This window comes from Gorilla gorilla, chromosome 7 (genome assembly GCF_029281585.2).
Source record: "Gorilla gorilla gorilla isolate KB3781 chromosome 7, NHGRI_mGorGor1-v2.1_pri, whole genome shotgun sequence".
Lineage (NCBI taxonomy): Eukaryota > Metazoa > Chordata > Mammalia > Primates > Hominidae > Gorilla > Gorilla gorilla.
Genome location: NC_073231.2, coordinates 106,769,556 through 106,794,923, shown reverse-complemented (window position 1 = coordinate 106,794,923; position 25,368 = coordinate 106,769,556). Strand labels below are relative to the sequence as shown.

Genomic DNA, 25,368 nt, shown 5'->3' with positions numbered 1-25,368 from the left:
AAGCTAAAATACAGAAATTCTGCTCTTAGGTCCAGGAAAAAATGTGTATCAGGCCCCAGGAAAACTGCCAGAAATTCACATTGCCTTTATTCCTTTTCCAGATACCTGTTTTGCTGGGGGTTGGAGGGTGGGTAAAAATTTTTTTCTACTGATATATATATGCATCCTTACTGTATTTTAAACCTTTAATGAATTCCAGTGTTCACTGTGCTTATTCTTGAGTATTCAGGACTGAAATACAGGCTAGAAAGGGACAAATTCTTCTGACCTTTTCATGTGGTGATGCCCTTTTGAATTGTAAACTGATCATTTTTGAATTGTAAATAAGCACACTTTTGAAACTGTGAGCTCCCCCGGCCGCTACCCGCCTCAAGGAGTTGTCACGTGGTGGCAAGCTTCACTGGTTGAACAGACACGTAATACCTGTACCTTTTCTTATTTTTCTTAAAATGTATGAGTACCTCTACAGAAGTGATTTCTGAATTGAAACAGAATTTCTGGTAAGTACATACACCAGCACCACCGGCATGGTGGCTCACGCCTGTAATCCCAGCACTTTGGGAGGCTGAGATGGGCGGATCACCTGAGGTCAGGGGTTCGAGACCAGCCTGGCCAAAATGCCGAAACCCCATCTCTACTAAAAATACAAAAATTTGCTGTGTGTCATGGCGCACACCTGTCATCCCAGCTACTTGGGAGGCGGAGGCAGGAGAATTGGTTGAACCCAGGAGGCAGAGGTTGCAGTGAGCCAAGATCGCACCACGGTACTCCAGCCTGGGCAACAGAGCAAGACTCTGTCTCAAAAAAACAAACAAACAAAAAAACAAAAAAAACAGCACCTTTATTTCTGTACCACTGATCTCAACAGTAACTTCCAAAAGCTATTCCTAATGCTTAACATCAAATTATTTACCTTTGCTTACAAAATGTAAAAATATAATACAGTACAAAATATAATTGACTGAAGACTTAAGGGTTAAGATGTTAAAACGGTGTCAAGCTAAGGTTCTTGCTATAACCTTTCCCTTTCCCATCTTCCCATTAAAATATCATGAGTTTTTGAAAAACAAGAGTCAACCATTTGCAAGAGTCTGGGTGGAATTTCCACTGACTACAGTGTAGAGGAGGCCAAACTCAGAAACTCTACCATGGATACTTTATCCTCTGAAAAAGAAAAGCAAAGTTGATAGGAAAGAATTTAATCCTTCAAATTATTATTCAATCAGAATTTACAAATCCCAGAGAAGGCACAACAGAAATACAAAGGCCTGGCAGGTGGCTGGTTAAAAACTGTGGTGGGCTGGGCACAGTGGCTCATGCCTGTAATCCCAGCACTTTGAGAGGCTGAGGCGGGAGGATCACTTGAGCCCAGGAGTTTGAGACCAGCGTGGGTAACATAGCAAGACCTCCATCTCTACAGAACAATTAAAAATTAGCCAGGCATGGTAATGTTACCCTGTAGTCCCAGCTACTCAGGAGACTGAGACGGGAGTATCACTTGAGCCCAGGAGATCAAGACTACAGTGAGCTGTGATAGTGCCGCTGTACTCCAGCCTGGATGATAGAGTGAGACTGTCTCAAAAACAGAAAGAAAGAAAAGGAAAAAACTGTGATGGATAGTCTCCTAGAATAAAGAGCTGCTGATAAGGGAGCATGCGGAAACACACTGACAGCTGACAGTGTTCAAGTGTGTAGTTTTTCCATTTATAATCACAGCTGATTAAAGAACCATAGATAGCCTCTGATTCTTGACAACATAAATTCCCCTCACTGCAGACAACTGGACAATTGGGTCAGGGGAAGATCTTGTCATGGCGTCCGCTCAACAGGCGATAAATGTAAATGTCAGCTGGATTCCAGAATTGGGGCAAGAAAGTATGTACTTGCACCCTCCTACAACTTTAGATCGGTTTTCAAGAGAACAGTAAAGAGAAGCAGAGGAAATTTTATCTGTTGGTTGGCCAGCTTGGAGACTGGAAATCTCCCTCATTGACATATAACAGAAAAACAATCACCACCACAACATAACAGCTACCAAAAATTCTGGAGTACAAGGAAATAGGACACCATCTGAAGAGTCTAAGGAAAAGCGGGTATCTGAAAATGATTACAGGAAAATAAGAAAACTTTAGAAAATGTCTGTTTGTGATCTTAACAAGGTGTGAGGACATACGGTATCTATCAGAGTGACCTATATGGTAAGGATGTAAGGAAACTAAAAATTTAACTGCAAAATTTAACATGCAGTGAAGAAAACAAAATTGACTCTGGTGATAACCACATCAGTAATTTGTAACATGAATGAGTTTTTGTAGGGAACCTTAAACTCTCCATGGATAGTTGGTACTCATAGCTCAGATTTCTTAAAGCATAATTTGCTTACCTCCATTAGCCCTTACCTCACTGTGCTGCACTGTAACTGTATTTAGTGTGTCCCTGCCCCTAGACTGTGAGCTCCTTTAGGGAAGGTCCATGACTTATCCAACTTTATCACCAGCGACTAGCATGATCTCTGACCAGTGAGTCCACATTAAGTGCTTCATAACATGTATGAAATGAGACCTCACAGTCAGCATGGCTTTCCTTCTTTCCTTTTCTTTTTCTTTTTTTTTTCCAAAGAGACAGGGTCTTGGCCAGGTACGGTGCCTCACGCCTGTAATTCCAGCACTTTGGGAGGCCGAGGCAGGCGGATCACGAGGTCAGGAGATTGAGACCATCCTGGCTAACACGGTGAAACCCCGTCTCTATTAAAAATACAAAAAATTAGCCGGGCGTGGTGGCGGGCACCTGTAGTCCCAGCTACTCGGGCGGCTGAGGCAGGAGAATGGCGTGAACCCGGGAGGTGGAGGTTGCAGTGAGCTGAGATCGCGCCACTGCACTCCAGCCTGGGCGACACAGCGAGACTCCGTTCTGAAAAAAAAAAAAAAAAAGAGACAGGCTCTCACTATGTTGCCCAGGCTGGAGTGCAGTGTGGCTATACATAGGCGCGATCCCACTAAGAATTAGCACAGAAGTTTGGATCTGTCCCATTTCTAACCTGCACAAGTTCACTCCTCCTTAGGCAACCTGGAGTCCCTCCGCTCCTAGGAGGTCGTCATGTTGATGCTAAACGTAGTGCAGACACCCAGTGGGCATAGCACACAATAGCCCAGAACTCCTGGGCTCAAGCGATCCTCCCACAGCATGGCTTTCTTGTTTTTTAAAAGCAGGATTCAAAAAAACCCAGTCTGTCACCAAAGTACCATAGAACACAGGGCTAGAGTCTGCAATGTAGGAATCGAGTTAATAGGTATGGGTTTAAAACACTTTTTTTTTTTTAAGAAAAACAAGGCTAACGTAGTAGAAGATGGTATCAAATAAAGTAAAAAGTAAAGTAGTGAGACTATTAAATGTATTTAGAATTAAGTGAGGAAATATTACTTTTCTAAGGTCATTCTGAGAGGTGACAGTGTGCTGGCAGCCCTCACAGCCCTCGCTCCCTCTTGGTGCCTCCCTGGCCTTGGCGCCCACTCTGGCTGCGCTTGAGGAGCCCTTCAGCCCGCCGCTGCACTGTGGGAGCCCCTTCCTGGGCTGGCCGAGGCCGGAGTCGGCTCCCTCAGCTTGAGGGGAGGTGTGGAGGGAGAGGCGCAGGTGGGAACTGGGGCTGCACACGCGCTTGTGGGCCACCGCAAGTTCCGGGTGGGAGTGGGCTCGGTGGGCCCGCACTTGGAGCAGCCAGCTGGCGTGCAAGCCCCGGGGCAGTGAGGGGCTTAGCACCTGGGCCAGCAGCTGCTGTGCTCGATTTCTTGCTGGGTTTTAGCTGCCTCCCGGCAGGGCAGGGCTTGGCACCTGCAGCCCGCCATGCCTGAGCCTCCCCCGCCCCACTGAGTGCCACTCCCTGCTCCACGGCGCCCAGTCCCATCAACCGCCCAAGGACTGAGGAGTGCAGGTGTATCCGTGCAGGATCTACTGGGTGAAGCCAGCTGCGCTCCTGAGTCTGGTGGGGACTTGGAGAATCTTTATGTCTAGCTAAGGGATTGTAAATACACCAATCGGCACTCTGTATCTAGCTCAAGGTTTGTATACACACCAATCAGCACTCTGTGTCTAGCTCAGGGTTTGGGAATGCACCAGTGGACACTCTGTATCTAGCTAATCTAGTGGGGAGGTGGAGAACCTTTGTGTCTAGCTCAGGGATTGTAAACGCACCAATCAGCACATTGTCAAAACAGACCAATCAGCTCTCTGTAAAACAGACCAATCGGCTCTCTGTAAAATGGACCAATCAGCAGAATGTGGGTGGGGCCAGATAAGAGAATAAAAGTAGGCTGCCTAAGACCGCAGTGGAAATCCCCTTGGGTCCTCTTTGACGCTGTGGAAGGTTTGCTCTTTTGGTTTTTGCAATAAATCTTGCTACTGCTCACTCCTTCGGTCCACGCAGCAGTTATGAGCTGTAACACTGCGAAGGTCTGCAGCTTCACTCCTGAAGCTAGCGAGGCCAGGAACCCACCAAAAGGAGGAAACTCCGAACATCAGAATGAACAACTCCAGATGTGCCGCCTTTAAGAACTGTAACACTCACCGGGAGAGTCGGTGGCTTCATTCTTTAAGTCAGTGAGACCAAGAACCCACCAATGCTGGACACAATTCTAGAAGTCAACAGAATAGTTGAGAATACTTATATTTTTCTTTATTTTTTCTTTTTGAGATGGTGTCAGTCTGTCACCCAGGCTGGAGTGCAGTGGTGCAATCACAGCTCACCACAGCCTCGACCTCCGAGGCTCAAGTGATCAATCCTCCTGCGTCAGCCCCCCAAGTAGCTGGATTTACAGGCACATACACCCGGCTAATTTTGTGTATTTTTTGTATTGACAGGGTTTCACCATGTTGCCCAGGCTGATCTCCAACTCCTGGGCTCAAGTGATCCATCCACCTCACCCTCCCACAGACCTGGAATTACAAGCGTGAGCCATTGCACTTGGCCTGTATTTCTTTCAACTGCCTTTTATCAAAAGATCAGTTTCCCTTTCCTTACTCTCATTTTTCCTCCCCTTTTCTTTCATTTAAAAAAAAATCTTTCCCATCTTTTAGATTTGCCAATTACTTTCACAGACATGATAGTGCTAGCTGTTTTAACAGATAAACTCTCAATTGCAGCGGCCTAAAAATAGAAGTTATCCCTCAGTAAACTCCAAAATGATTGGGGCAGGCTTTCATAGGCTTCCAGGGACCCAGGCTGTCTTCATTTTATGACCTCACTGCCTCTAAGGCCTGGGAATCCTCTCCACTCAGCCGGAAAAACAGGAATGGAATGAACATTCAAACAGGGAGATTTTTATGGGCCAGGCCTGCAAGTGGAGCACATGCCTGCGGTCATACCCCATTAGCCAGCACTCAGTAACATGGCCACATGTAATTGCAAAGGAGAATGGGCAATGGAGTCCAACTGGGGCAGCAAGAGGAGAAAAATGGGTTTGGTGAATAGCTAGCTTGTCTCTGCTACTAACTGCAGATTATTTCAACAACAGATATACATGATCTGGTGTACTACATGTAGGTAGCCCTTTCCTTACTTTCTCATGAAATCATTGCAACAACCATTATAATGGGATTAGAAATTAGTATGTCCAATTCAGAAACCTAAGGTCACACAGTTCTGAATGACAAACCAAGATTTAGTCCCTGTTCTGCTGCAAAACCTTCTGCAATATGTTGGATTTCTCCAAATAAAACACAGTGAAGTGAAATTATAGCCTGACAGAATTGTGATTACACTTAAAATATCATATAACTGCCACATCATCAATAGAGTCCATCCTTGGAGATGTTTTCCCAATTGGAGGGATGGACTCGTGCTAATTCACTTAAACTCTTTCCCCATTTTAGTGTTTCATTTTTGAGACAGGGTCTCGCTTTGTTGCCCAGGCTGTAGTGTAGTGACACAATCACAGCTAACTGCAGCCTCTACCTTCCGGGCTCAAATGATCTTCCCACCTCAGCCTCCCCAGTAGCTGGGACCGCAGGCACATGCCACCATGTCCAGCTACTTTTTGTATTTTTTGTAGAGAAGGGGTCTTGCCATGTTGCCCAGGCTGGTCTTGAACCCGTGGACTCAAGCTATCTGCCTGCCTCCCAAAGTGCTGAGATAACGAGAGTGAACCACTGTGCCTGGGCTTTTTCTCATTTTAATGTATAGCATTATATATTGATGTATAGCTCTGAAGAGATCATTGCAGTCCCCTATAGAGGAATGAATCAATATTCACCCTCATCACTCATGTCTCAGCACTAAGAAACACAAATAGGCATTTCGACTTCTAAAAGATACTTTAAAAATATGGTTTCTTTCTGCTACTGAAGTTTCCTAAAAATCAAAAAGAAAATAGTTTCATTTTATCTTTACGATCCTTTGAACACTAGAGATATCAATCAGATATATCCATTTACAAATGAATAATAGCTAGGTTACTCTAAGAAATATATGTATGTGTATATTCGTTTAATCCTCAGCATCACCTGATGAGTTAAGTGTTTTTGTTGCCAGTATTTTATTGCCGTGGCTATCAAAGCACATAGAGGTTAACCAACTTGAGTGAGATAAGAGTTGCGCATTGAAGAAAATACAGGTCAGGGTATTAGTGAAAGTCTCCAGCAACGTTCCCAGGGTTCATAGGTTCTATTTATTCTGCTCTGTATGCCACAGGTTATTCCTTATTTCTTAAAAGATCTTTTCCTCAGGGCTTTCATAACATCCCGTTCCTTTCTTGCAGCTTCATTATATCTTTATTGTGCAGACACATTGACTTGAGTATGTAAAACCTAACAGTGCCTATTGTTGCACTAAAAAATGCCTTGCTATTAAAGCATGAGGCAAAAGCCTAACTTAGCTGTTTCCTGAAGTAAATCCACATTTATACAGAAAAACCCCTTAACTTCCTCTAAAACAAAAGGCATATACTCTACATAGACATATATTTGAGACATTAAAGAAACATCAATTTCCATTTTTAAAAAACGTTTAACTTAGTATCCTTTGTCAAATTTCTGGTGCCTACTACAAAACTGGAAAAAACTGTAAAAAAAATAGCTTTTGAAATATTACTCATTTTAAGTGAGTCACGCCCTGAAAGAATTTACTTGGGAGTCAAAGCTAGTTGACCCTAACATCTCAGAAATAAAACTACAATTTGTTTATCCATTTAACCTACCATGAGTCTGTGATTTGGCAACTTGTGAAAAGCAACAACAAAAAAAACCCACTAAAATACAACTGGTCACTGGAAACCCTCTTTCTGGTCTGTACTATCTAAATGCCAGCTGTCATGTCAGGCAAAAAGTAATTTGTAGAGCAGCCTTGTGGTCCACTGTATTATGTAGGAAAGACAATGTACTGGAAGAGCGAGGACTCAATCATTTCGTGTCTACTACTGAGAAACTAAATTCTGTAGAGAACATGAGGCTAAACGGAGGCTCTGGTCAGCTCAATAAAGGTACGTTGGAAGAATCAATGGGGAGTTTACACAAGAGTAAAATGAAGAGTTCCAAGCTCTCTCATTGCTAACCGTACACTCTCCATGACTGTTGCAAGTGGTTTTGCAGGTCATCCAAGCACTAATCTTTTCTTAGCCCGAACACATTTAAAGAGGGAAGGGGCAGAGATCATTCACACTGTGAATGTTTCTCTCTGAACTTCCTGAAGTCAACTGGGCGGAGGCCCTACCGGTTCAGGCACCTGCAATTTCCGCCCTTCTCCTTCCCCTTCTTCCGGGCTCCCGTCCCGGCTCATCACCCGGCCTGTGGCCCACTCCCACCGCCAGCTGGAACCCTGGGGACTACGACGTCCCTCAAACCTTGCTTCTAGGAGATAAAAAGGTAACGATCGTCATGTGCAGTATGAGGTCTTCACGTGAAAGCTTTATTTGGGTAGGAAAACCTAGCCTACGAGAAACGGGTCCCTGCGGTCACGCCTGACTGCCTGTCTCCGGGTCAAGGCTGCCAGGACCAGCTCCAGCCCTCCGCCGGAGAAGGCTGTCCTTTCCCCTCGGAACTCTGGCTTCCCTAAAGCGGCCGCGCCTCCTTCCAGGCCTCACCTCCTGCCGGCTCCGCCCGGCCCGGCCCACCTCGCTCCCACCTCGGCGCCCACCCATTGTCCTCTCGCGCAGTCACCGAGCGCAGATCCCGCGCTCTCGATTGGAACGCCTCCCCATCACTCAGCCACACTCAGGGGCTGGACGCCTCACTCCCGTTTCCGAGCCATAAAAGGTCTAGGACCGCTTCCCCCGAGCCAGCAGGTAAAGCCGCGGCGGCGGGAGGGAGGCCGGGAGGGGCCGCGCGCCCAGGTCGGCCCAGCCGGGGAAGGGGAGCGGCGGGCGGGGCGGGGGGGAGCGCACCACACACAACCCTCCCTTGCCGTGCGACCGCGCCCTGCCCCCGCCCCGGGGCCCCCACCCCGCAAGTCCTGATCACAATGCCGGAGCCGCCGAGCCACCGTTGTCATCCTGCCCGGGGACGGCCCTGGGGCAGTTACTACCGCGAAGCACGGAGGGCGGGGCGGGCCGGGCCTCGGGGAGGGGTGGGGGGATGTGAAAGGTCCCGGATGTTGCTGAACGGGAGCCCCTTCCAGAGGGAGTGACTGGGGCAAGCGCAGACCGGCTGAGCGAAAGCTAAGGTGGGGGTAGGGAGAGAACGCCTTCCCGCAGGCTGAGAGGAAGAGTGGGCCGGCAGAGGCTGCAGGGGAGAGGGAGAGAGAGGGCGTTGGGGACCCAAAGGGAAGGCGAGGAGTGGGGGATTTGCGTTGGGGAGGAAAAGGAAAAAAGCAGCCTCCTGCCCTAGGTGCACTCGGGACAAGCGTAGAGGAGCTGGAAGCCGAGCGGGGTGGGAGGAGTGGCGGCTGCGGGCGAGGACGCGCGCGCCTCCGCTCGCCTTCCAGCGCGGGCGGGCAGGACGAGCGCCGGGGAGCGGCGGTTGCGCGGGGCCCCGATCGCTGTGGGCACCAATCAACGGTTGCCATAGCAGCGTTTGACGTCATCGTGCGTGTGGTGCCCCTGCTGCCGGGGCTGGTGATTGGAGGAAACCCCGTGTCTGCGGAGCGGCTGTAGCCTGTGAGCAGCGAGATCCAGGGACAGAGTCTCAGCCTCGCCGCTGCTGCCGCCGCCGCCCAGAGACTGCTGAGCCCCTGTCCGTCCGCCGCCACCACCCACTCCGGACACAGGTGAGGAACCCGGCCGCCGCCGCGCCTCGCTTCCTATCCCAGGCCAGCCTTCCGAATGCGTGGGAGCCGTCCTCGCTCCGTCCCCTCATCCCCACTCGCCCCGCGGTGGCGGCGCCGGGCTGAGGCGGAGTCTCCTCAGCGGACACGGGCGGCGGCTCCTCTTCCGCTGGGCTCGGGCGGGCGGCTAGCGGCCGCCTCCGGCTCCTTGCTTCCGCATCGACGCCCCGGCGCCGATCGGTGCTCGCTCCCCCGTCCTGCCCCCGGGGGTGGGTAGGGCGCCCACACGCGAGATCCCTGGGGATCTCCCTGTCGCCGGCTCCCAAAGGTGGACGAGGCATGGCCGGGGCGCCGCCGGCCGCGATCCATCCCCACCCTTGTCTCTGCGGGCTTCCACCCCCTCCCTCGCCGCCCTTCTCGCTTCCGCCCGAGATAATGACTCGGCGGCGGCGGCGGCGGGCATCGCAGTGGCGCAGGTGAGGCCGCCCCCTCCCCTCTCCCTCGGCCGCCCCCTCCTTTCCCTCCCCTTCGCGCAGCCTCCGCGCTGGGCGCTGCGGCGGCGGGACCCGGCCCTCCCCCACCCCGGGAGGCGGTGGCGCGGCGGGGAGGGGCCGGGGGCCTCGGGGACCCAGGCGCGAGGGAAAGGCCTGGTCGAGAGCGGGCCGGAGCCCAGGCCTGGCGCGGCGGCGCCCGCCAGGTAGACTGGGGCGAGGCCGCGCGCCGGCGGGAGGGGAGTCCACTGCGGGGTGAGGTTTTGGGGTGGGGCTCGCCTGGGACCTAGAGTTGAATTTCCTGGGCTCCGCGGTGGGAGGAAGGACTTGAATTTTCCTGGTGGGGGTGGGGGATGGGTCTGACTTTTTTTGTTCCTTGTGAGCGGGCGGGGGAGGTGTGGACGGGGGCTGCAAGTCCAGGTCGGGGTAGAGAACAGGATGGGGAGCCCGTAGTCGGCTCCCGTGCGTGATGGACTAGAACTGGAGGGTCCCTGCGCTCGGTTTGGGGACGCATATCCTGCTTTGGGGGCGGGTGAGCCTGAGCATAGCCGCTGGTGGCCCGCTCGGCTGGGTGTGGCTCTCGTCCCCTCCCCCACCTGCAGCTGTCGGTCCCTTAGAGAGGCTGTACACGGGCACCGGCGCTGATCGGTGGCGGGGAAGGCGCTGGGTGGGAGAGCGGGGTGTGTCCGCGGCGGGACTGGTGGTGGTTCCGCTTCTGCGGGCTGCTGTGGCGTCTCTGCCCCGGGGTCGGGCGGCTTCGCTCCCCACCTCCCCCCTCCACGGCTTGGGCGGGGGCGCGGGCTGCTCCTCCCTCTGGCTCCGGTCGGGGGGAGGAATTAACACTCTGCAGTAGGTTGGGCTCCCTGACACAGATCCGCCATGACAAAGGAGGAGAGTCGGGGACTTGAGCCGTGGCTCCGACTTGGGCGGAGCCTGGAGGGGGGTGGTTGCGATACGCGGACCGGAGAATTTGCACTTTAAAGTCCGGGTCTGCCCGTTTTCGTTTCACAGTACCCGACGTCTCAAGTCAGGTAAGGGTTAAATGGGTGCGGTGAGTCCTGCCCGCAGTGTAGAGGCGAGGCCTTGGAGCACTCGTTACTGTGTGAGAAACCTTATCCACTTCCTCTTGTACCGAAGTGATTGGGGAGAGAATCCTTTGTACTGGCTTAAATCATTTGTCGTTAGAAGCAGAAATAACCAGAGAGCGTTTCTGAGATCCTAAGGGAAAAATTAGTAATTTAGAGACCTGACGAAAATAATGTCGTCATAAAGGTTAAATAGTTTACGTATTGAGCCAGTACCTTGCATCCAAAGTGGCTAATTATTTGTTTAAAATGTGGCGACCTGTTCTCTCATTTGGTTAAAAAAATATTGTGGGATTTCCCTGGGAAGGTAAAAGATGATTAATATTCGGGAGTCAGCTGCCAAGGTGGACTCTTCTGTTCACCTTCTAATGTAAAAGTGCACTTCATTCAGGGTGTGTATTTTCCTCTGAAGTCATTTATTCTGTGGTGTCACTGTGTGGATTAGTATCTTTGTGCTGTTTGGCAACTTGCAAAAGGGTATCTTTCCAGAAAAATGTAGCTGAGGTAAATTGAAAAGGTCCAGGAAACTAAAATGCGAGGGAAAGAGAATTAGATGGGTAGTCATGGTAAAGGACAGCTTGAGTGGTAACATCCAATTACATTATGACGGCTAGAAGCAAAATGCAGCACTTCTGCATTTCAACTAGAGCGATGACATTGGAAACACTTGTAAATTAAGTACTTCCAATGTGATATATTCTAGTACTCACAGTAAGAGTTGAAGTGTCATGACTTGCGGATATTTTTAAAGCATGTGGACATATAACAAGATAAAGAGTTGAGACATTAGGGTCAGATATTGATCCTTTGTGGTGGATTTATACTCAAAATATCTGAAAACAAACAGTTGGTCATTCCCCCCCAAATTGTTATGCTATTATTGGCTGGCAATTGTTGCAGAGATCTAGTAGGTTTGGGGTAGAGGCCAAAATGTAATCACTCTTGACAAGAGTATTATGAAAGTAAAAAGACGTGAGTTACATTAAACTGATATGAATTATGATTCTGGAAATATGATAGAAATCCAGATGTTCTCTGTAAACAATGCTTTTACTAAAGGAAGAAAAGCTGCTTAATTTTGGATCACTTAGTGGTATTGGAAATGAGTTGAGATTTTGGTCAGGTAAAGGGGTAGTTTTTGAGGCAGCTTTTGGAAGTAATTTTGACCTTATGTGAAATTTGGGTCTTCTGAACAAATTTTAGTTTTGCTACACTGATGTGTTAGTGGCTGTAAGTTTACCTCTGATGCTGAGTATGCTAAATTTTTTTCCCTTTTCTGACTATCCTTTTGTGAGGCTGCATTTTAATTCCTCATGTGAACAGTCTTTCACAGGCAGTTAGGTTTAAGGTTTAAAAAACTCATTTACCACAGGTATAATTTTGAGTCTGTTTATTTTGATGGGAAAAATTTTAAATACTCCTTTTTTCCCCCCTGCAGAACATCCAGTCATGGATAAAAATGAGCTGGTTCAGAAGGCCAAACTGGCCGAGCAGGCTGAGCGATATGATGACATGGCAGCCTGCATGAAGTCTGTAACTGAGCAAGGAGCTGAATTATCCAATGAGGAGAGGAATCTTCTCTCAGTTGCTTATAAAAATGTTGTAGGAGCCCGTAGGTCATCTTGGAGGGTCGTCTCAAGTATTGAACAAAAGACGGAAGGTGCTGAGAAAAAACAGCAGATGGCTCGAGAATACAGAGAGAAAATTGAGACGGAGCTAAGAGATATCTGCAATGATGTACTGGTGAGAATCAATTCAGTCTGGCTTCATTATACTCTAGGGTCCCTATGAGTATCAGTTACATTACTCTTAACTTTTTGTTTGGTTTTTCTTTTCCTTCTAAACATTGTGTGTTCCAAATTTAAAAGTCTTCATGGTGTCATGACTAAAAAGATGTTAAGACAATTATAGATACGTGTATGTAAAATAATTGCAACAATGATTATGAAACAGTTCAGTTTTGTTAAAAATAACACTTTAGTATTGTATTTTATATTAATTGAAAAGATTAATTGTGTTACTGTTTTACTTATGGTTAGAATATTTGTAGTAGCTCTATAGCTGGTTATCTTAAATGTACATCTGTGGATAAAGGAATTTTACATACTTTAGGTAAGAGAGATGTAATAGGATACTCATTGTAGAAATAGTACTCTTCTCAGGATTAGCTGCTATAATGTTAATATAATGAGTCAACCATGCAGAAAACTCTGGCGTCACAACTATGAAACCTCTTCCTGCATTGAATTCTTGAAGGTAAATTTTGAACACTCACAACCATGATGAAAGGTTATGAACAACTCAAGCTTGATTTTCCAGTTTGAATCGAGTATTTTAAGTATTCAGTACTTACTGTGTTGAAGCACTGCGCTTAAAAGAATTAAACTACATTTTGGTTAATTTTAATCTGTTATATAAAGTAGGGCTTTTTGATCAAGAATAGTTTAAATTTGAGGATAAACTAGTAGAGAATCCAACCAAGCTGACAGTTTTTGGAATAATATTTAAAGTGGTTTTACTAAATGGTTACACTTAACCAGTATGGAAGGGCTCTGATATACAAAGAGGGGCAGCATCTCGATTTTTCTGGACAGATTACTGAATCTGGGACTCAGTATGGAAATCCAGGTTTGTTACTTAATATATGAACCTTGTTTATGGAAGAAGTGCTATAATGAGCAATAGGATAATGTCTGATGTGGTTGTGGGTTTGGGGTTTTTGTTAAAGTTGTGATGATACTATCATTTCTTTACATTTGTATTTACTAATGGAATAGCATCAGTTCCTAAACTGTAATTTTCTCAAATGATACTTGACACTGTCTTTTTAAAGAATAGTGATTTTTTAAACATGCTTATTTGGGTTCACAGTCACGAACTCAATGAGGCATCTGTCTTGGGGCATTTTTTTGTTCTTTGCTTATTGAAACCTTTAGAATGATAGCTATTATTTGTATCTAAGTTGAAAAAAAGGAATATCTTGCTTTTATTGAGGCCAAGTGACAAATGTCTATTTTGTGATTTTGCTAAGGTAATAAGAATATTTAAATTTCGTTTTTTGTTTTTTGTTTTTTGTTTTTTTTTGAGACGGAGTCTCGCTCTGTTGCCCAGGCTGGAGTGCAGTGGCGCGATTTTGGCTGACTGCAAGCTCCGCCTCCCGGGTTCACGCCATTCTCCTGCCTCAGCCTCCTGAGTAGCTGGGACTACAGGCGCCCGCCACTACGCCCAGCTAATTTTTTGTATTTTTAGTAGAGATGGGGTTTCACCATGTTAGCCAGGGTGGTCTCGATCTGCTGACCTCGTGATCCGCCCGCCTCAGCCTCCCAAAGTGCTGGGATCACAGGCTTGAGCCACCGTGCCCGGCCAAATATTTAAATTTTGAAAATGTGATTTTTTTCTATAAAAAAAAGTATTGGGTTTTTTTTTTTTTTTTTTTTTTTTTTTTGCTCACCTTACTAACTAATATCTGTGTATGTGTAATTCAGTTTTGTTCAGTCTGGAGTGTTTTTCCCAATTATTACACCTGATCGAAAAGTTTTTATTTTGGCTTCAAAGGGTGTGTTACACATTAACATTTCCCTTAAGACAAAAGTCAATTTTAGGAATAAAAAGGAATGTAACATTTGCCTTTTACTAACACGCTTATTTGCAATACCAGGTAGGTATGTGCATGTTTTCCATATACAAAGTATAAAAGTTCCTGTCATTGTGAGTCTTTTCCAAGGAAAAGACTTGTAGCAGGTTTGTTTTTTGTGTGTGTGTTTGTTTGTTTGTTTGTTTTGAGACTGAGTTTTGCTCTTGTCACCCAGGCTGGAGTGCAATGGCACCATCTCAGCTCACTGCAACTTCCACCTCCCGTGTTCAAGCAATTCTTCTGCCTTGACCTCCCAAGTAGCTGGGATTACTGGGCGTGCACCACCACGCCCAGCTAATTTTTGTAGTTTTAGTAAAGATGGGGTTTCACCTTGTCGGCCAGGCTGGTGACCAGGTCAGGTCTAACTCCTGACCTCAGGTGATCCACTCGCCTTGGCCTCCCAAAGTGCTGGGATTACAGGAGTGAGCCACCACGTCCAGCCCAACTTGTAGCAGTTTTGACTATGCTTCCCTTTAGTCCTTATCAAGAAAATTTGTTTGCATAGAACCAGTAGATGAGGATAACAAGATAATCTCTTAATATAAATAGCTTCTTCTTGTTATGATTATTAAGGAAGTTCATTCTGGTCCCTACCCACATCGTTACCCTCCAGAATAGCACTGGCTTCCCAAAAAGTTTCAATGGTATTTACACTTTGAAAGTTTGGGTAAATGAGAGTTTAATTTCTTTACTATACAAATGGCTTTGAAGAGAATTCTAAACAAGCTTTAGCTTCCAGCCTTGGTCTTTTCAAGAGTAAGACTTAGTGATCTTTGCATACTCAACGTGTAGTAGATGCTCAAATATTTGTTAAACAAGCAGAAAGCCTTCTTTTGAGAGCATAGAATTAGGTCAGCAGCACTGCAAAATTTCCCTAGCTTTTTCTTTTTCTGCTTGGGAAAATTTGATATTTACCGATAATAGGCTTCTTTTTCCTACCATCTTTTTCAAATAGGTCACATCGACTCTGGAAACATATTGCATAAAATTCCTTCTGCCCTTTCTGTGAAATGGAAGAATAAAATGTAGCAGAACTGATATTTCTACTAGAAAATGTTCTTGAATCATTATTACTTAATGATTAGTAAAAATATTTTAAATTATATTTTTAAGATCTTACATGATAAAAAAATCAATTATAATTTTTTATTACTCCAGCCTTTTCTGGGCTTTGATATATATATTTTTTAATTTGAGAAAAATAAGCAGGTGTCCCTTTGCAGAAATAATAGTATTGGCTTGTGGCATTAGTGATAACCAGATTTTTTATATTGAGCACCTATTTTATAATAGCTATGAAAATAAACTTTCTTCCTACCAAAAGCAGCTAATCTCCAAAGTTCTGAGTTTTTCTGAAGAGCTCTTTAGTAACCCATTCTGGTTATATGTATTTATCTATTGTTTAACCATTTAATAAGCAAAGAGCTTGGACCATGTTGCATATTACAAGAGTAAATAGAGCATTATGGTGGGAAGTGGTCACTGGCGTGCTCTTCACAATGTGGACTTTTCATTATGTAAAAGAACTTGGGGTTCTTCTCTTCCATGTGTTAATTTGAAACTGCAATATGTGAACTAATGCAATCTGCCTTTCCTGCCAGATGCTTAGACAAAAGCTCTCTTGGTAGTTGGGGAGGGACTCAACACTAGTATCTCTTTAAACCTGAAAGATGGCAGCCAAAAATTGGGTAGTTTTTATCTTGCACATGATGAAATGAATACCAAGGAAATACAGTCTAGGAAGCCTCTTTCAAACTCAAAGAAGTATGTCGAGGTGAATAATGGAGCTCAAGATACTGAGTCAAACTAGTTTTACCATTTAATAGATGCATGGCCTGAGGAAATCACTCAGTCCCTCTGAGAAAACTAAGCTCAATTAAATAGGAATAATACTCATCCCACAGGGTTGTGGGGAATGAGAGTCAGGTAAAGCACCTTGACTACCTTCTGTGTCCTGTTTATCTTAGCTTTTCAGTTCTATTTAAAAGTGGGAGCCTGCCTATAATAGTGCAGGGGTCTCTTAACTTACAGTCCACGAATGGAATTTCGAAGATTGAAGAAGCCTTTAAAATTGTGTATTTTTCTGGGGCAGAAGGTCCATGCCAACCATCAAATTTTAAAGGTTTCATTTTAAAATTTAAAATCCACTGCTGTAGGCAGAGAATGACTTGATAGGAGGTCTCCGAGAGGAAGCAGTGTAAAATTGTGTGTCTAACATTTATAACAGTTGGCAACTGCAGTTGAGTAATCTTAATAGTGATTCTGTTAATTTGACTGAGTTCTATTTTATTGCTGCTCTACGTTTTTATTTGCTCAGGGCAATTTTAAGTTGTGGTTATGGGTCACTGATTTTTATCTCCAGCCCACAGAACTACTATTAAACAGAAATAAGAAAGCAAGCAGCTTTGGGTCCGTTTTAGTCTGAATATATTATTACGTGCCTTGGGCTTTAAAAACTGCTATGTAGAGTTAGTTTTTAAGATGAAAATCACTAGACAGCTCATTGGAATAAGGGCTTCTCCAAAGAACTCTGTAGGGTTATATCTATTACTATTTTATTTTATTAAGATATACTGTATATTTACATGTCTTCATGGTTTTGGTATGTTTCAAAGTATAAATAATTCCAGTTCTGTGGTCTCAGGAAGGAAAAAATTGGACAGTGTCTTTTTTTTCTTTTTTTCTTTTTTGAGACAGAGTCTTGCTCTGTCACCTAGGCTGGAGTGCAATGGAACGATCTCGGCTCACTGCAAGCTCTGCCTCCCGGGCTCATGCCATTCTCCTGCCTCAGCCTCCCGAGTAGCTGGGACTACAGGTGCCCGCCACCACACCCAGCTAATTGTATTGTATTTTTAGTAGAGATGGGGTTTCACCGTGTTAGCCAAGATGGTCTTGGTCTCCTGACCTCGTGATCCACCTGCCTCGGCCTCCCAAAGTGCTGGGATTACAGGCATGAGCCACCGCGCCCGGCCTGGACAGTGTCTTTGGTAATAAAGTTCAGTTTTTTTTAATGTAAAGTGCCACACCCAATGACATATTTTGTACAAATACAAAAAGTCTGAGGTATATGAAGTGGAAATGATGAAAATAAAGGAAAGGGAATGGAAAGGTGTAGAGGCCTTTGCTGTTTGATGGGAAGGGAAACTAGCTTTGCCTTTATAATACTGAATTAAATGTCATTGGACCTTTGGATTAATTTCTCAAATTTTTGATTCCAAAGTAAGTTACTCTTGGCATATTTATGTTGAAGTGTGTGTGTGTGTGAGAATTTTTAAGTCAGAATGACAGGTGTTCTGATATCAAGTTTTAAAAGTTAGCATATAGTTTATTGAAATTCTAATAAGTTTCTTAGAATTTTTTGTAGAATTCCTGGTTCCCTGTTGTGATTTCATCCTAGTTCCCATAGCTTTTGCTTTACTCTTGACAGTTCCACATAGAGAATAAACACCGCTCAAGGTTTTAGGGGACTTAGAACTGCTGTCAGTTTCAATATACTCAAAGCCAGCGTTCCTTTTCCTTTTGAAACTGCCTGTTCTTTTATAACTACCCAATTTTAGCATGTTTTCTAGACTTAATCACACGACATGTTGGACTCAACTTTGACTTAATTTTCAGATTACAAGCTGTTGATGTTTCCCATATCATTGGTTCCCTATCCTTTACATTCACGCTGAATTGTATAGTTCCCAGGATTATACTCAGAAAAGTGCACATTGCCAAATAGGAAAATGATACTGTAAGGATAAACTTGATGTGCTTTTAACGGACAAAAGCTAAATTATAAACATCTTTTTACTGCTGCTTGTGGTCATTCACTTGGACTTGTTACTCTTATTTTTCCTTTCAGTTCTATGTTGCATGTATTTCTTATTCTAATCTTTCTAAAATGCTGATTTCATTCCATCTATTTGCTTGATCCTTGCCAGAATTCCCTGCAAGAGGCTTTTAGCTTTAGTTTGGTCGTCTGACTATCCCTGATACAAACTGTTGCTAATTACCATCTTTATGGCCTGAGGGTTTCTGCTTCATTACTCGATTTAGGACTTATTTTAATCTTGATTGTCTGTCTTTCAGCATCAGAAGATTGGCTCTGTTCTTTTCTCCTTGAAAACATTTGTGTATTTGTAAAGTACACTGAAGGAGTATATGCTTTGATATTTAGATGGCACAAATGTAAATTTTGGTGTGGGAAGAACGGTGTGCTTGGCCACCATATCAGCAGTTCTCTCTTTTTTATTATGTGTATTTCTATGTAACAGATCATTCACTTGTTCTCTAGTCAGTAATTCCCTTTAATTATGAAAAGCTTGTATATGTGAAAGTTACTGTGCAATAGCAGTTGTCATTGATTTAGTTTTGTTTTCTGGTAAGGTATAATGTGATAGAAGTAGTAGTGTAGTGTAGAATAGAGTTTTACATATTGGCAGATTTCACTAGTTTTTTATTCTATTGCCATTCAGGCACCAAAGCCATGTGGATGAATATAGCTGACTTGATATCAGTAAGATCATTTTGTGTGACACCTGCCCTTTTGTTTACATTGGATAGGTTATTAAAAAGTTTCAGCATGTAAGCTCTTGTGGATTTCTTTTGACAGGATTTGTTGTGAGCCTTCCTTTCTCCCCCAAATAAAAATGTGCTTACAGTGGTAACAACAGGTAAAAGAATATAAGGATAGTTTCAGCCAAGTATTAATCTATAAAGTTAAGCGGACCAACATAAGATTTGCTTAATGGGTTGGCCTGTATGCATGTGTTGAATTTTAAAATCTAAGAAGGATTATTGCATTAAATTTGCAGGGACTGCCCAATTTTTGTTGTATTAGTATTTTATTTGAATCGTTTAATGAGTTGGGAGGTTAGAGATTTTTTTTTTTTTTTGTCGTTTTTTGTTTTGTTTTTTTCTGAGACAGCAGTCTCACCTTGTCATCCAGGCTGGAGTGCAGTGGCACAATCTCGCCTCACTGCAGCCTCCACCTTCCGGGTTCAAGCGATTCTCCCTCCTCAGCCTCCCAGGTAGCTGGGACTACAGGCACCCACCACCATGCCTGGCTAATTTTTGTATTTTTAGTAGAGACGGGGTTTCGCCATGTTGGCCGGGCTGGCCTTGAACTCCTGACCTCAGGTGATCCACCCACCCCAGCCTCCCAAAGTGCTGGGATTATAGTCGTGAGCCACCATACCCGGCCTAGAAATGTTTTTTAGTGGCAGTTAATTTCTAACTTGCAAACAATTTTTGGGATCTAGAGTTTTTAAAAATTAGCGTTATACCAAGGAACCCACTGGTATGCGGACTGTTTCTCATCTAAGTGATTAATTACAAACGCTTTTCTGAGAAAGACCTATTTGTTGATCCAAGACTTATGAACACTCAGCTTATAATTTTTTTGCTCCTTAAACGTAATAAACATTATCCAGTTTAGAATGACATACTTGGACCACATTCAACCAAGAGACACTTGATGAAAATATTATGCAAAATACCTACTTAAAATGTGATTCTGTGGAATTGACAGTTGAAGGTAGTATTATATAGGCAAGCTGTAGTTCTTGCCTAGAACAGGCAAGTTCTCAGTTCAACAATTTGATGAGTCCTTTAGCATTGTGTTTGGAAGATGTTTGGAAATAAGACAACTCAAGCAATCTGCTTTTTGTAAGAGTAACGACTTTTCCTTCCCAGTTGCCCTTTGATTGTTGCCATCTAATGGAGGACTAGCATCAGGCTCTTTTTCTTTAATTGGAGCAGAGATAAAACTTTAAGCATATCCCTGTGTAACATTTCTAAAAATTAACTAAAGTGTATACTACCTTACTTTAAGAGAGGTGATAAAACTTAGCATGAGCTATGCAGACTTTTTGAATTTTTGATTCATTGTGTGATTTGGGGCAAGTTTTACCGCATTTGTCTGTGACTCTGTTTCCACATCTTCAAAATGGGAATAATACTATCTACCTCTAGGATGTTTTGGGGAAATTGTTCAATTAACACACCCCTGTGGTGGTGTTAAATAGCAAATACGTATACTGCTTTACCTTTTGTACCTCTGTGATATCACTTTATTGTGGTTTGATTTATAAATTTTGGATTAAATTTAAGAGAACTTTAGAAAGCTGAAATTTTTTATGTAATATTTGACAACTTGCTATTTTATAAGCCCTGTGCTATTACAAAAATAAATGTAAAAGCCCCTGCTCTTCAGTCTGGAGAGGGAAATAGACATGCACAAATAATACAAGTCAAAGAGGGAAAAGTACTGCAAATTCATTGAACATAGAAAAGCTGGTCTTTAGCCTTTTTTAAAAAGGGGCTGATAAAATATAGTCCCCCTATGTAGTTTATCCATAATACATAGCGTGCCACGTACAAGCTAAAAAGGCCTATGAAAAATGAGGCGTTTTAAGTACCACCACCACCACCAACAATAAAAAGCATCGTGAGGGAAATACTGGTAAATTGGGCCTTGGTTTGTGAGAAACTTCAGCACAGGCCTAGATCCTGGGGGAGGGGAGAAGAGGAACGCCTTCAGTGAGTGTCAATAATTTTTAAGTTTATACTTAACTACTCATTAAGTTCTTTTTCATATAAGTTCTTTTTGATACTTGTTAGTGTTTCACTTTTTTTTTTTTTTTTTGAGACGGAGTCTCGCTCTGTCCCCCAGGCTGGAGTGCAGTGGCGCGATCTCGGCTCACTGCAAGCTCCGCCTCCCACGTTCACACCATTCTCCTGTCTCAGCCTCCCTAGTAGCTGGGACTACAGGTGGCCGCCACCACACCCAAGTAGTTTTTTTGTATTTTTTAGTAGAGACGGGGTTTCACTGGGTTAGCCAGGTTGGTCTCGATCTCCTAACCTCGTGATCCGCCTGCCTCAGCCTCCCAAAGTGCTGAGATTACAGGCATGAGCCACTGCACCTGGCCTAGTATTTCACTTTTAATCTTTAGGAACAACATTTCAAAATTTGTTTTCAGATGTTCCTTTTTTTATTTTTATTTTTTTTTGAGATGGAGTTTCACTCTTGTTGCCCAGGCTGGAGTGCAGTGGCGTGATCTTGGCTCACCACATCCTCCGTCTCCTGGGTTCAAGCGATTCTCCTCCCTCGGCCTCCTGAGTAGCTGGGATTGCAGGCATGCACCACCACGCCCAGCTGATTTTTGTATTTTAGTAGAGACGGGGTTTCTCCATGTTGGTAAGGCTGGTCTTGAACTCCTGACCTCAGATGATCCACCCGCCTCGGCCTCTCAAAGTGGGATTGATTACAGGTGTGAGCCACCATGCCCAGCCTTAGATGTTCTTAAAACACTGATTCCTTCTAGGATTATTTTGCTAGCATTCATGATTCGGAGGGAGACAATTCTCTGAACCTGATTTAATTTGGCAGTTTTTATTCTCACTTCCTGCTAGCCCTTTCACCCAGTTGATTAAAAAAAAAAAGTTTTAGAACAGAACAGACCGGGCTTTCTATCAGCATTGTTTAGTGTAGGTATCTTTTGTTTTGGGGTAAATATCAGGGAGCAGCTACTCTTTTAACAGGAATTATATTTAATAATAAAGTTTTAGGCTGGCTTTAACAGTTCTTGAACATCAGGGATAATATACTTTTGCTTTGCCAGATTTCTTGTTGATTAAAAGTGCAGATTTGCCATCTATTAATGGAAAATGCGTTAAGTGATTAGGCACAAGCCTGCTTATAGATGACCTTATTTATAGAACATATGTTCACAGCTTAAAATCTTATTCTGTTAGGCCACATTGCATAGAAAGGTAATAATTTAAAGTCAAAATGTCTAAAAGACTTAATAAATTAGTTCTTGACACCTCCTAATCATTAGCATTTCTGGTGGAGCACTTTTCTAATTGGTTGGTTGAAAGCAAGTGAGGAAATTGCAAATCAAAGAATGGAAGCCACTCCGGCCACAAGGGGGAGTAAGAGATTAATTTCCAAATCTATGGGCCCCTAATGTGAGACAGATTATGGGCTTCTTGCATGATTTCTTTTTAAAATTTTAAGAGATCTAGGATTTATACAAGGCCCAGTGTCTCTACAGAATAAAAATTATAGGAAAGTTATCTCTGCATAAGAGAATTGTACAAGACCAGAAATTTGAACTACACTATGCTGAAGAGTTGGAATTAAATCTCCTATTAATGAGGATGTTATTAAAATGACATTTGTGGGGTATTTTTGTGAGTTTTTAAATTGAATAATATAAACTGGGAGTTTTACATAATTTATAGATTTGTCGAAATATGTTTAAGTATACAGAAATTTCATTGAGTCGTTGAATTTTAGGGTTGAAGGGACATCTGATCTAGCCTTTTTATTTTAACAGATCAAGACACTGCAGCTCAGGGGTTCAGCTATTTACATGAGGTCATACAGTAAGCATTAATATTTGTAGTCCCTTAATGTAGTATCACCTTATTGTAGATTGAAACATGACATTTAATCTGCTATCAAGATACTGGGTTTGTAGCGGGGGATGAGGAGTTGTCAGAATAACAAAATAAATGGCTTTAATTTCATTGAAAACAGCGGGGTTTTTTTGTTGTTTGAGATGGAGTTTGACTCTTGTTGCCCAGGCTGGAGTACAATGGCATGATCTTGGCTCACTGCAACCTCTGCCTCCCGGGTTCAAGTGATTCTCCCGCCTCAGCTTCCTGGATAGCTGGGATTACAGGCATGCGCCACCACGCCCAGCTAATTCTGTATTTTTAGTAGAGATGGGGTTTCTCCATGTTGGTCAGGAGGTCGAACTCCTGACCTCAGGTCATCCGCCTGCCTCGGCCTCCCAAAGTGCTGGGATTACCGGCATGAGTCACTGCACCCGGCCGATTTTTGTTTCAGACTATATTTAGGGTGCTGTACTTAATTGAGAATCACTTTTGAGGGCTCTTGTGCCTCAGTTACTTGCTACCTCAACCTTTTAACTTCTGGTGTGTGTATGCTTTGTATGAAAGCAGGCATGTCTGTGTCCTAATGTCTCCCTCTTCGTTTGTTGTTTTGGAAGAGAGCCATGACTACAATCTAAAACAGAAGAATGGGTTATGGAGGCTTGATCTTTCTCCCACTCACATATTTGGTGAGGTCATGTCAAAGTTAGCCCAGCTGTATTCGCAAATTTCAATTCATAAATGTCTCATTAGAGGTTGATTGTTTTGCTTTGATATTCTGGGGGGATTTGCTATTTGCTAATGACACTTGATGTCTAATTATCTTTGTGCGAATTAAATTTAATATTAGGACCAGTTGGTGAAATACTGTTTTAAGACAAGATGAGAACTTTCTCTCCACGCCACATATTTTTCTTTACAAATGTATCATTGTTTTTGTAACATTTCTGTGTTAAATACAAAAGTAGTATCAGCCACATAAGGAAATTTGAAAAAAAGCATAAAAAGGGTATGAAAAAGGGTATCTTTCAGAAATAAAGACAATTAAAAGGGACTTCCTTAAAATGTATTAACTTTTCATTTTGAAATAATTTCAGATTTAGAAAGAGGTTGGAAAAATATGAAGAGTTTTTCATATATTTTGCCAGATTGTCCACATGTTAATAACTACAGTATAATTATTAAAATCAGGAAAATGATTAAAGTAAATGATACACTATTATGTAACCTGTAATCTTAATTAAATTTAGCAAATTGTTTTACTGTAATTTCCTATTTCTGCTCCAGAATTCCATCCAGAATTACACTTTGCATTTTGCTTACATGTCTCCTTACTCTCCTTTAATGTGGATCAGTCTTGTTTTAGTCTTTGCCTCTAATGATTTTGGAACTTTTTTCAAGAGTACTGGCTGGTTATTTTGTAGAATGTCTCTCAGTTTCGATTTGTCTGGTGATCCTTTTTGTTTGTTTGTTTGTTTTGAGATGGAGTCTCACTCTGTCCCCCAGGCTGGACTTCAGTGGCGAGCTATCCTGGCTCACTTTGCAACCTCTGCCTCCCAGGTTCAAGCGATTCACCTGCCTCAGCCTCCCCAGTAGCTGGAATTACAGGCACCCGCCACCATGCCTGGCTAATTTTTGTATTTTTAGTAGAGGTGGGGTTTCACCATGTTGGCCAGGCTGATCTCAAACTCCTGACCTCAAGTGATTTGGCCGCCTTAGCCTCCCAAGGAGTGAGCCACCGTGCCCGGCCTGTCTGGTGATTCTTCATGATTAAATTTAGGTTGCGAGTTTTTGGTGAGAACTCCTGGAAGTGATATGGTGTGCTCCTCAGTGCATTATATTAAGAGGCACGTGGTGTCGTCCTATTACTTAACCAATTATATTTAGATAGTGCATTATGCTGTTAGGACTTCTGAAAACACACCCCATGGTGCAAAATACCCATTGAATCTTTTTTAAGGTATATGCCTTAAGATTATGATTACTTTATCAAAGGTTACAAACTAAATTATTTTGCCAAAGTGCTTTTTAAATAAGCTGCCTCTGTTTATACTGAATAGGTTGCTTCTTCAAAGGGGAAAATAGGATCCCAGCTCTGTAACTTGTAATTTTTTTTCGAATTTATTTTCATTAGTTGGCTTCTTGTGTTCTAGTTGGCAAGCCCAAATCTCAGCACATAGCACAGTGGTTTGAGTGTATAGTGGCAGGTTGGCTATTCTTCAGGGCTGAGGTGAATGTACAAATACTTAATGATTGAGTTCTTGTTCATAATTTTGGGGTTTGGTCTAAGGACCCTTAGTTTATAAATTCTCTGATTACTTTTTAAGAAAAAAAGTGATCTTGAATTTAAAGAAATGTAAGGGATAATGGTGGGGTGGGAAATTCATTATGTTAGAGGAGATTTCCTGGCATTGGAAGGGAGATTTTGAAAATAATGCTGTAGTGAAACACAAGAAGATTCAGGTGAGGAGGAGGCTGCTCATAGTTTTGTATTTGAAATGCCTGTCTTGCCTCTTAGTTAGCAGAATTAGTACCATAATCTAGGACCCTTGACTTCTTAACAAGTTTACTCTGCCTTGCAAC

General features: G+C 43.5%; 1 protein-coding gene across 5 annotated transcripts in view; it reads left to right on the top strand.

Annotated features, from left to right (window-relative positions):
• The first annotated feature begins 7,621 nt into the window (after positions 1-7,621).
• The window catches only part of YWHAZ (tyrosine 3-monooxygenase/tryptophan 5-monooxygenase activation protein zeta), a 33,922-nt gene continuing 16,175 nt past the window's right edge, over positions 7,622-25,368 (top strand). Inside the window, exons 1-3 of one of the 5 annotated variants that reach the window (XM_019032413.4) lie at positions 7,622-7,851; positions 8,063-8,270; positions 12,202-12,506. In XM_019032413.4, the coding sequence (XP_018887958.2) occupies positions 7,654-7,851; positions 8,063-8,270; positions 12,202-12,506 (711 nt within the window). In that variant the 5' untranslated portion in view covers positions 7,622-7,653. Of the gene's footprint in view, positions 7,852-8,062; positions 8,271-9,156; positions 9,191-9,627; positions 9,664-10,566; positions 10,710-12,201; positions 12,507-25,368 lie in introns of those variants that run through there. The other 4 variants (XM_063709417.1, XM_031014159.3, XM_031014161.3 and 1 more) reach the window with 4 other exon arrangements.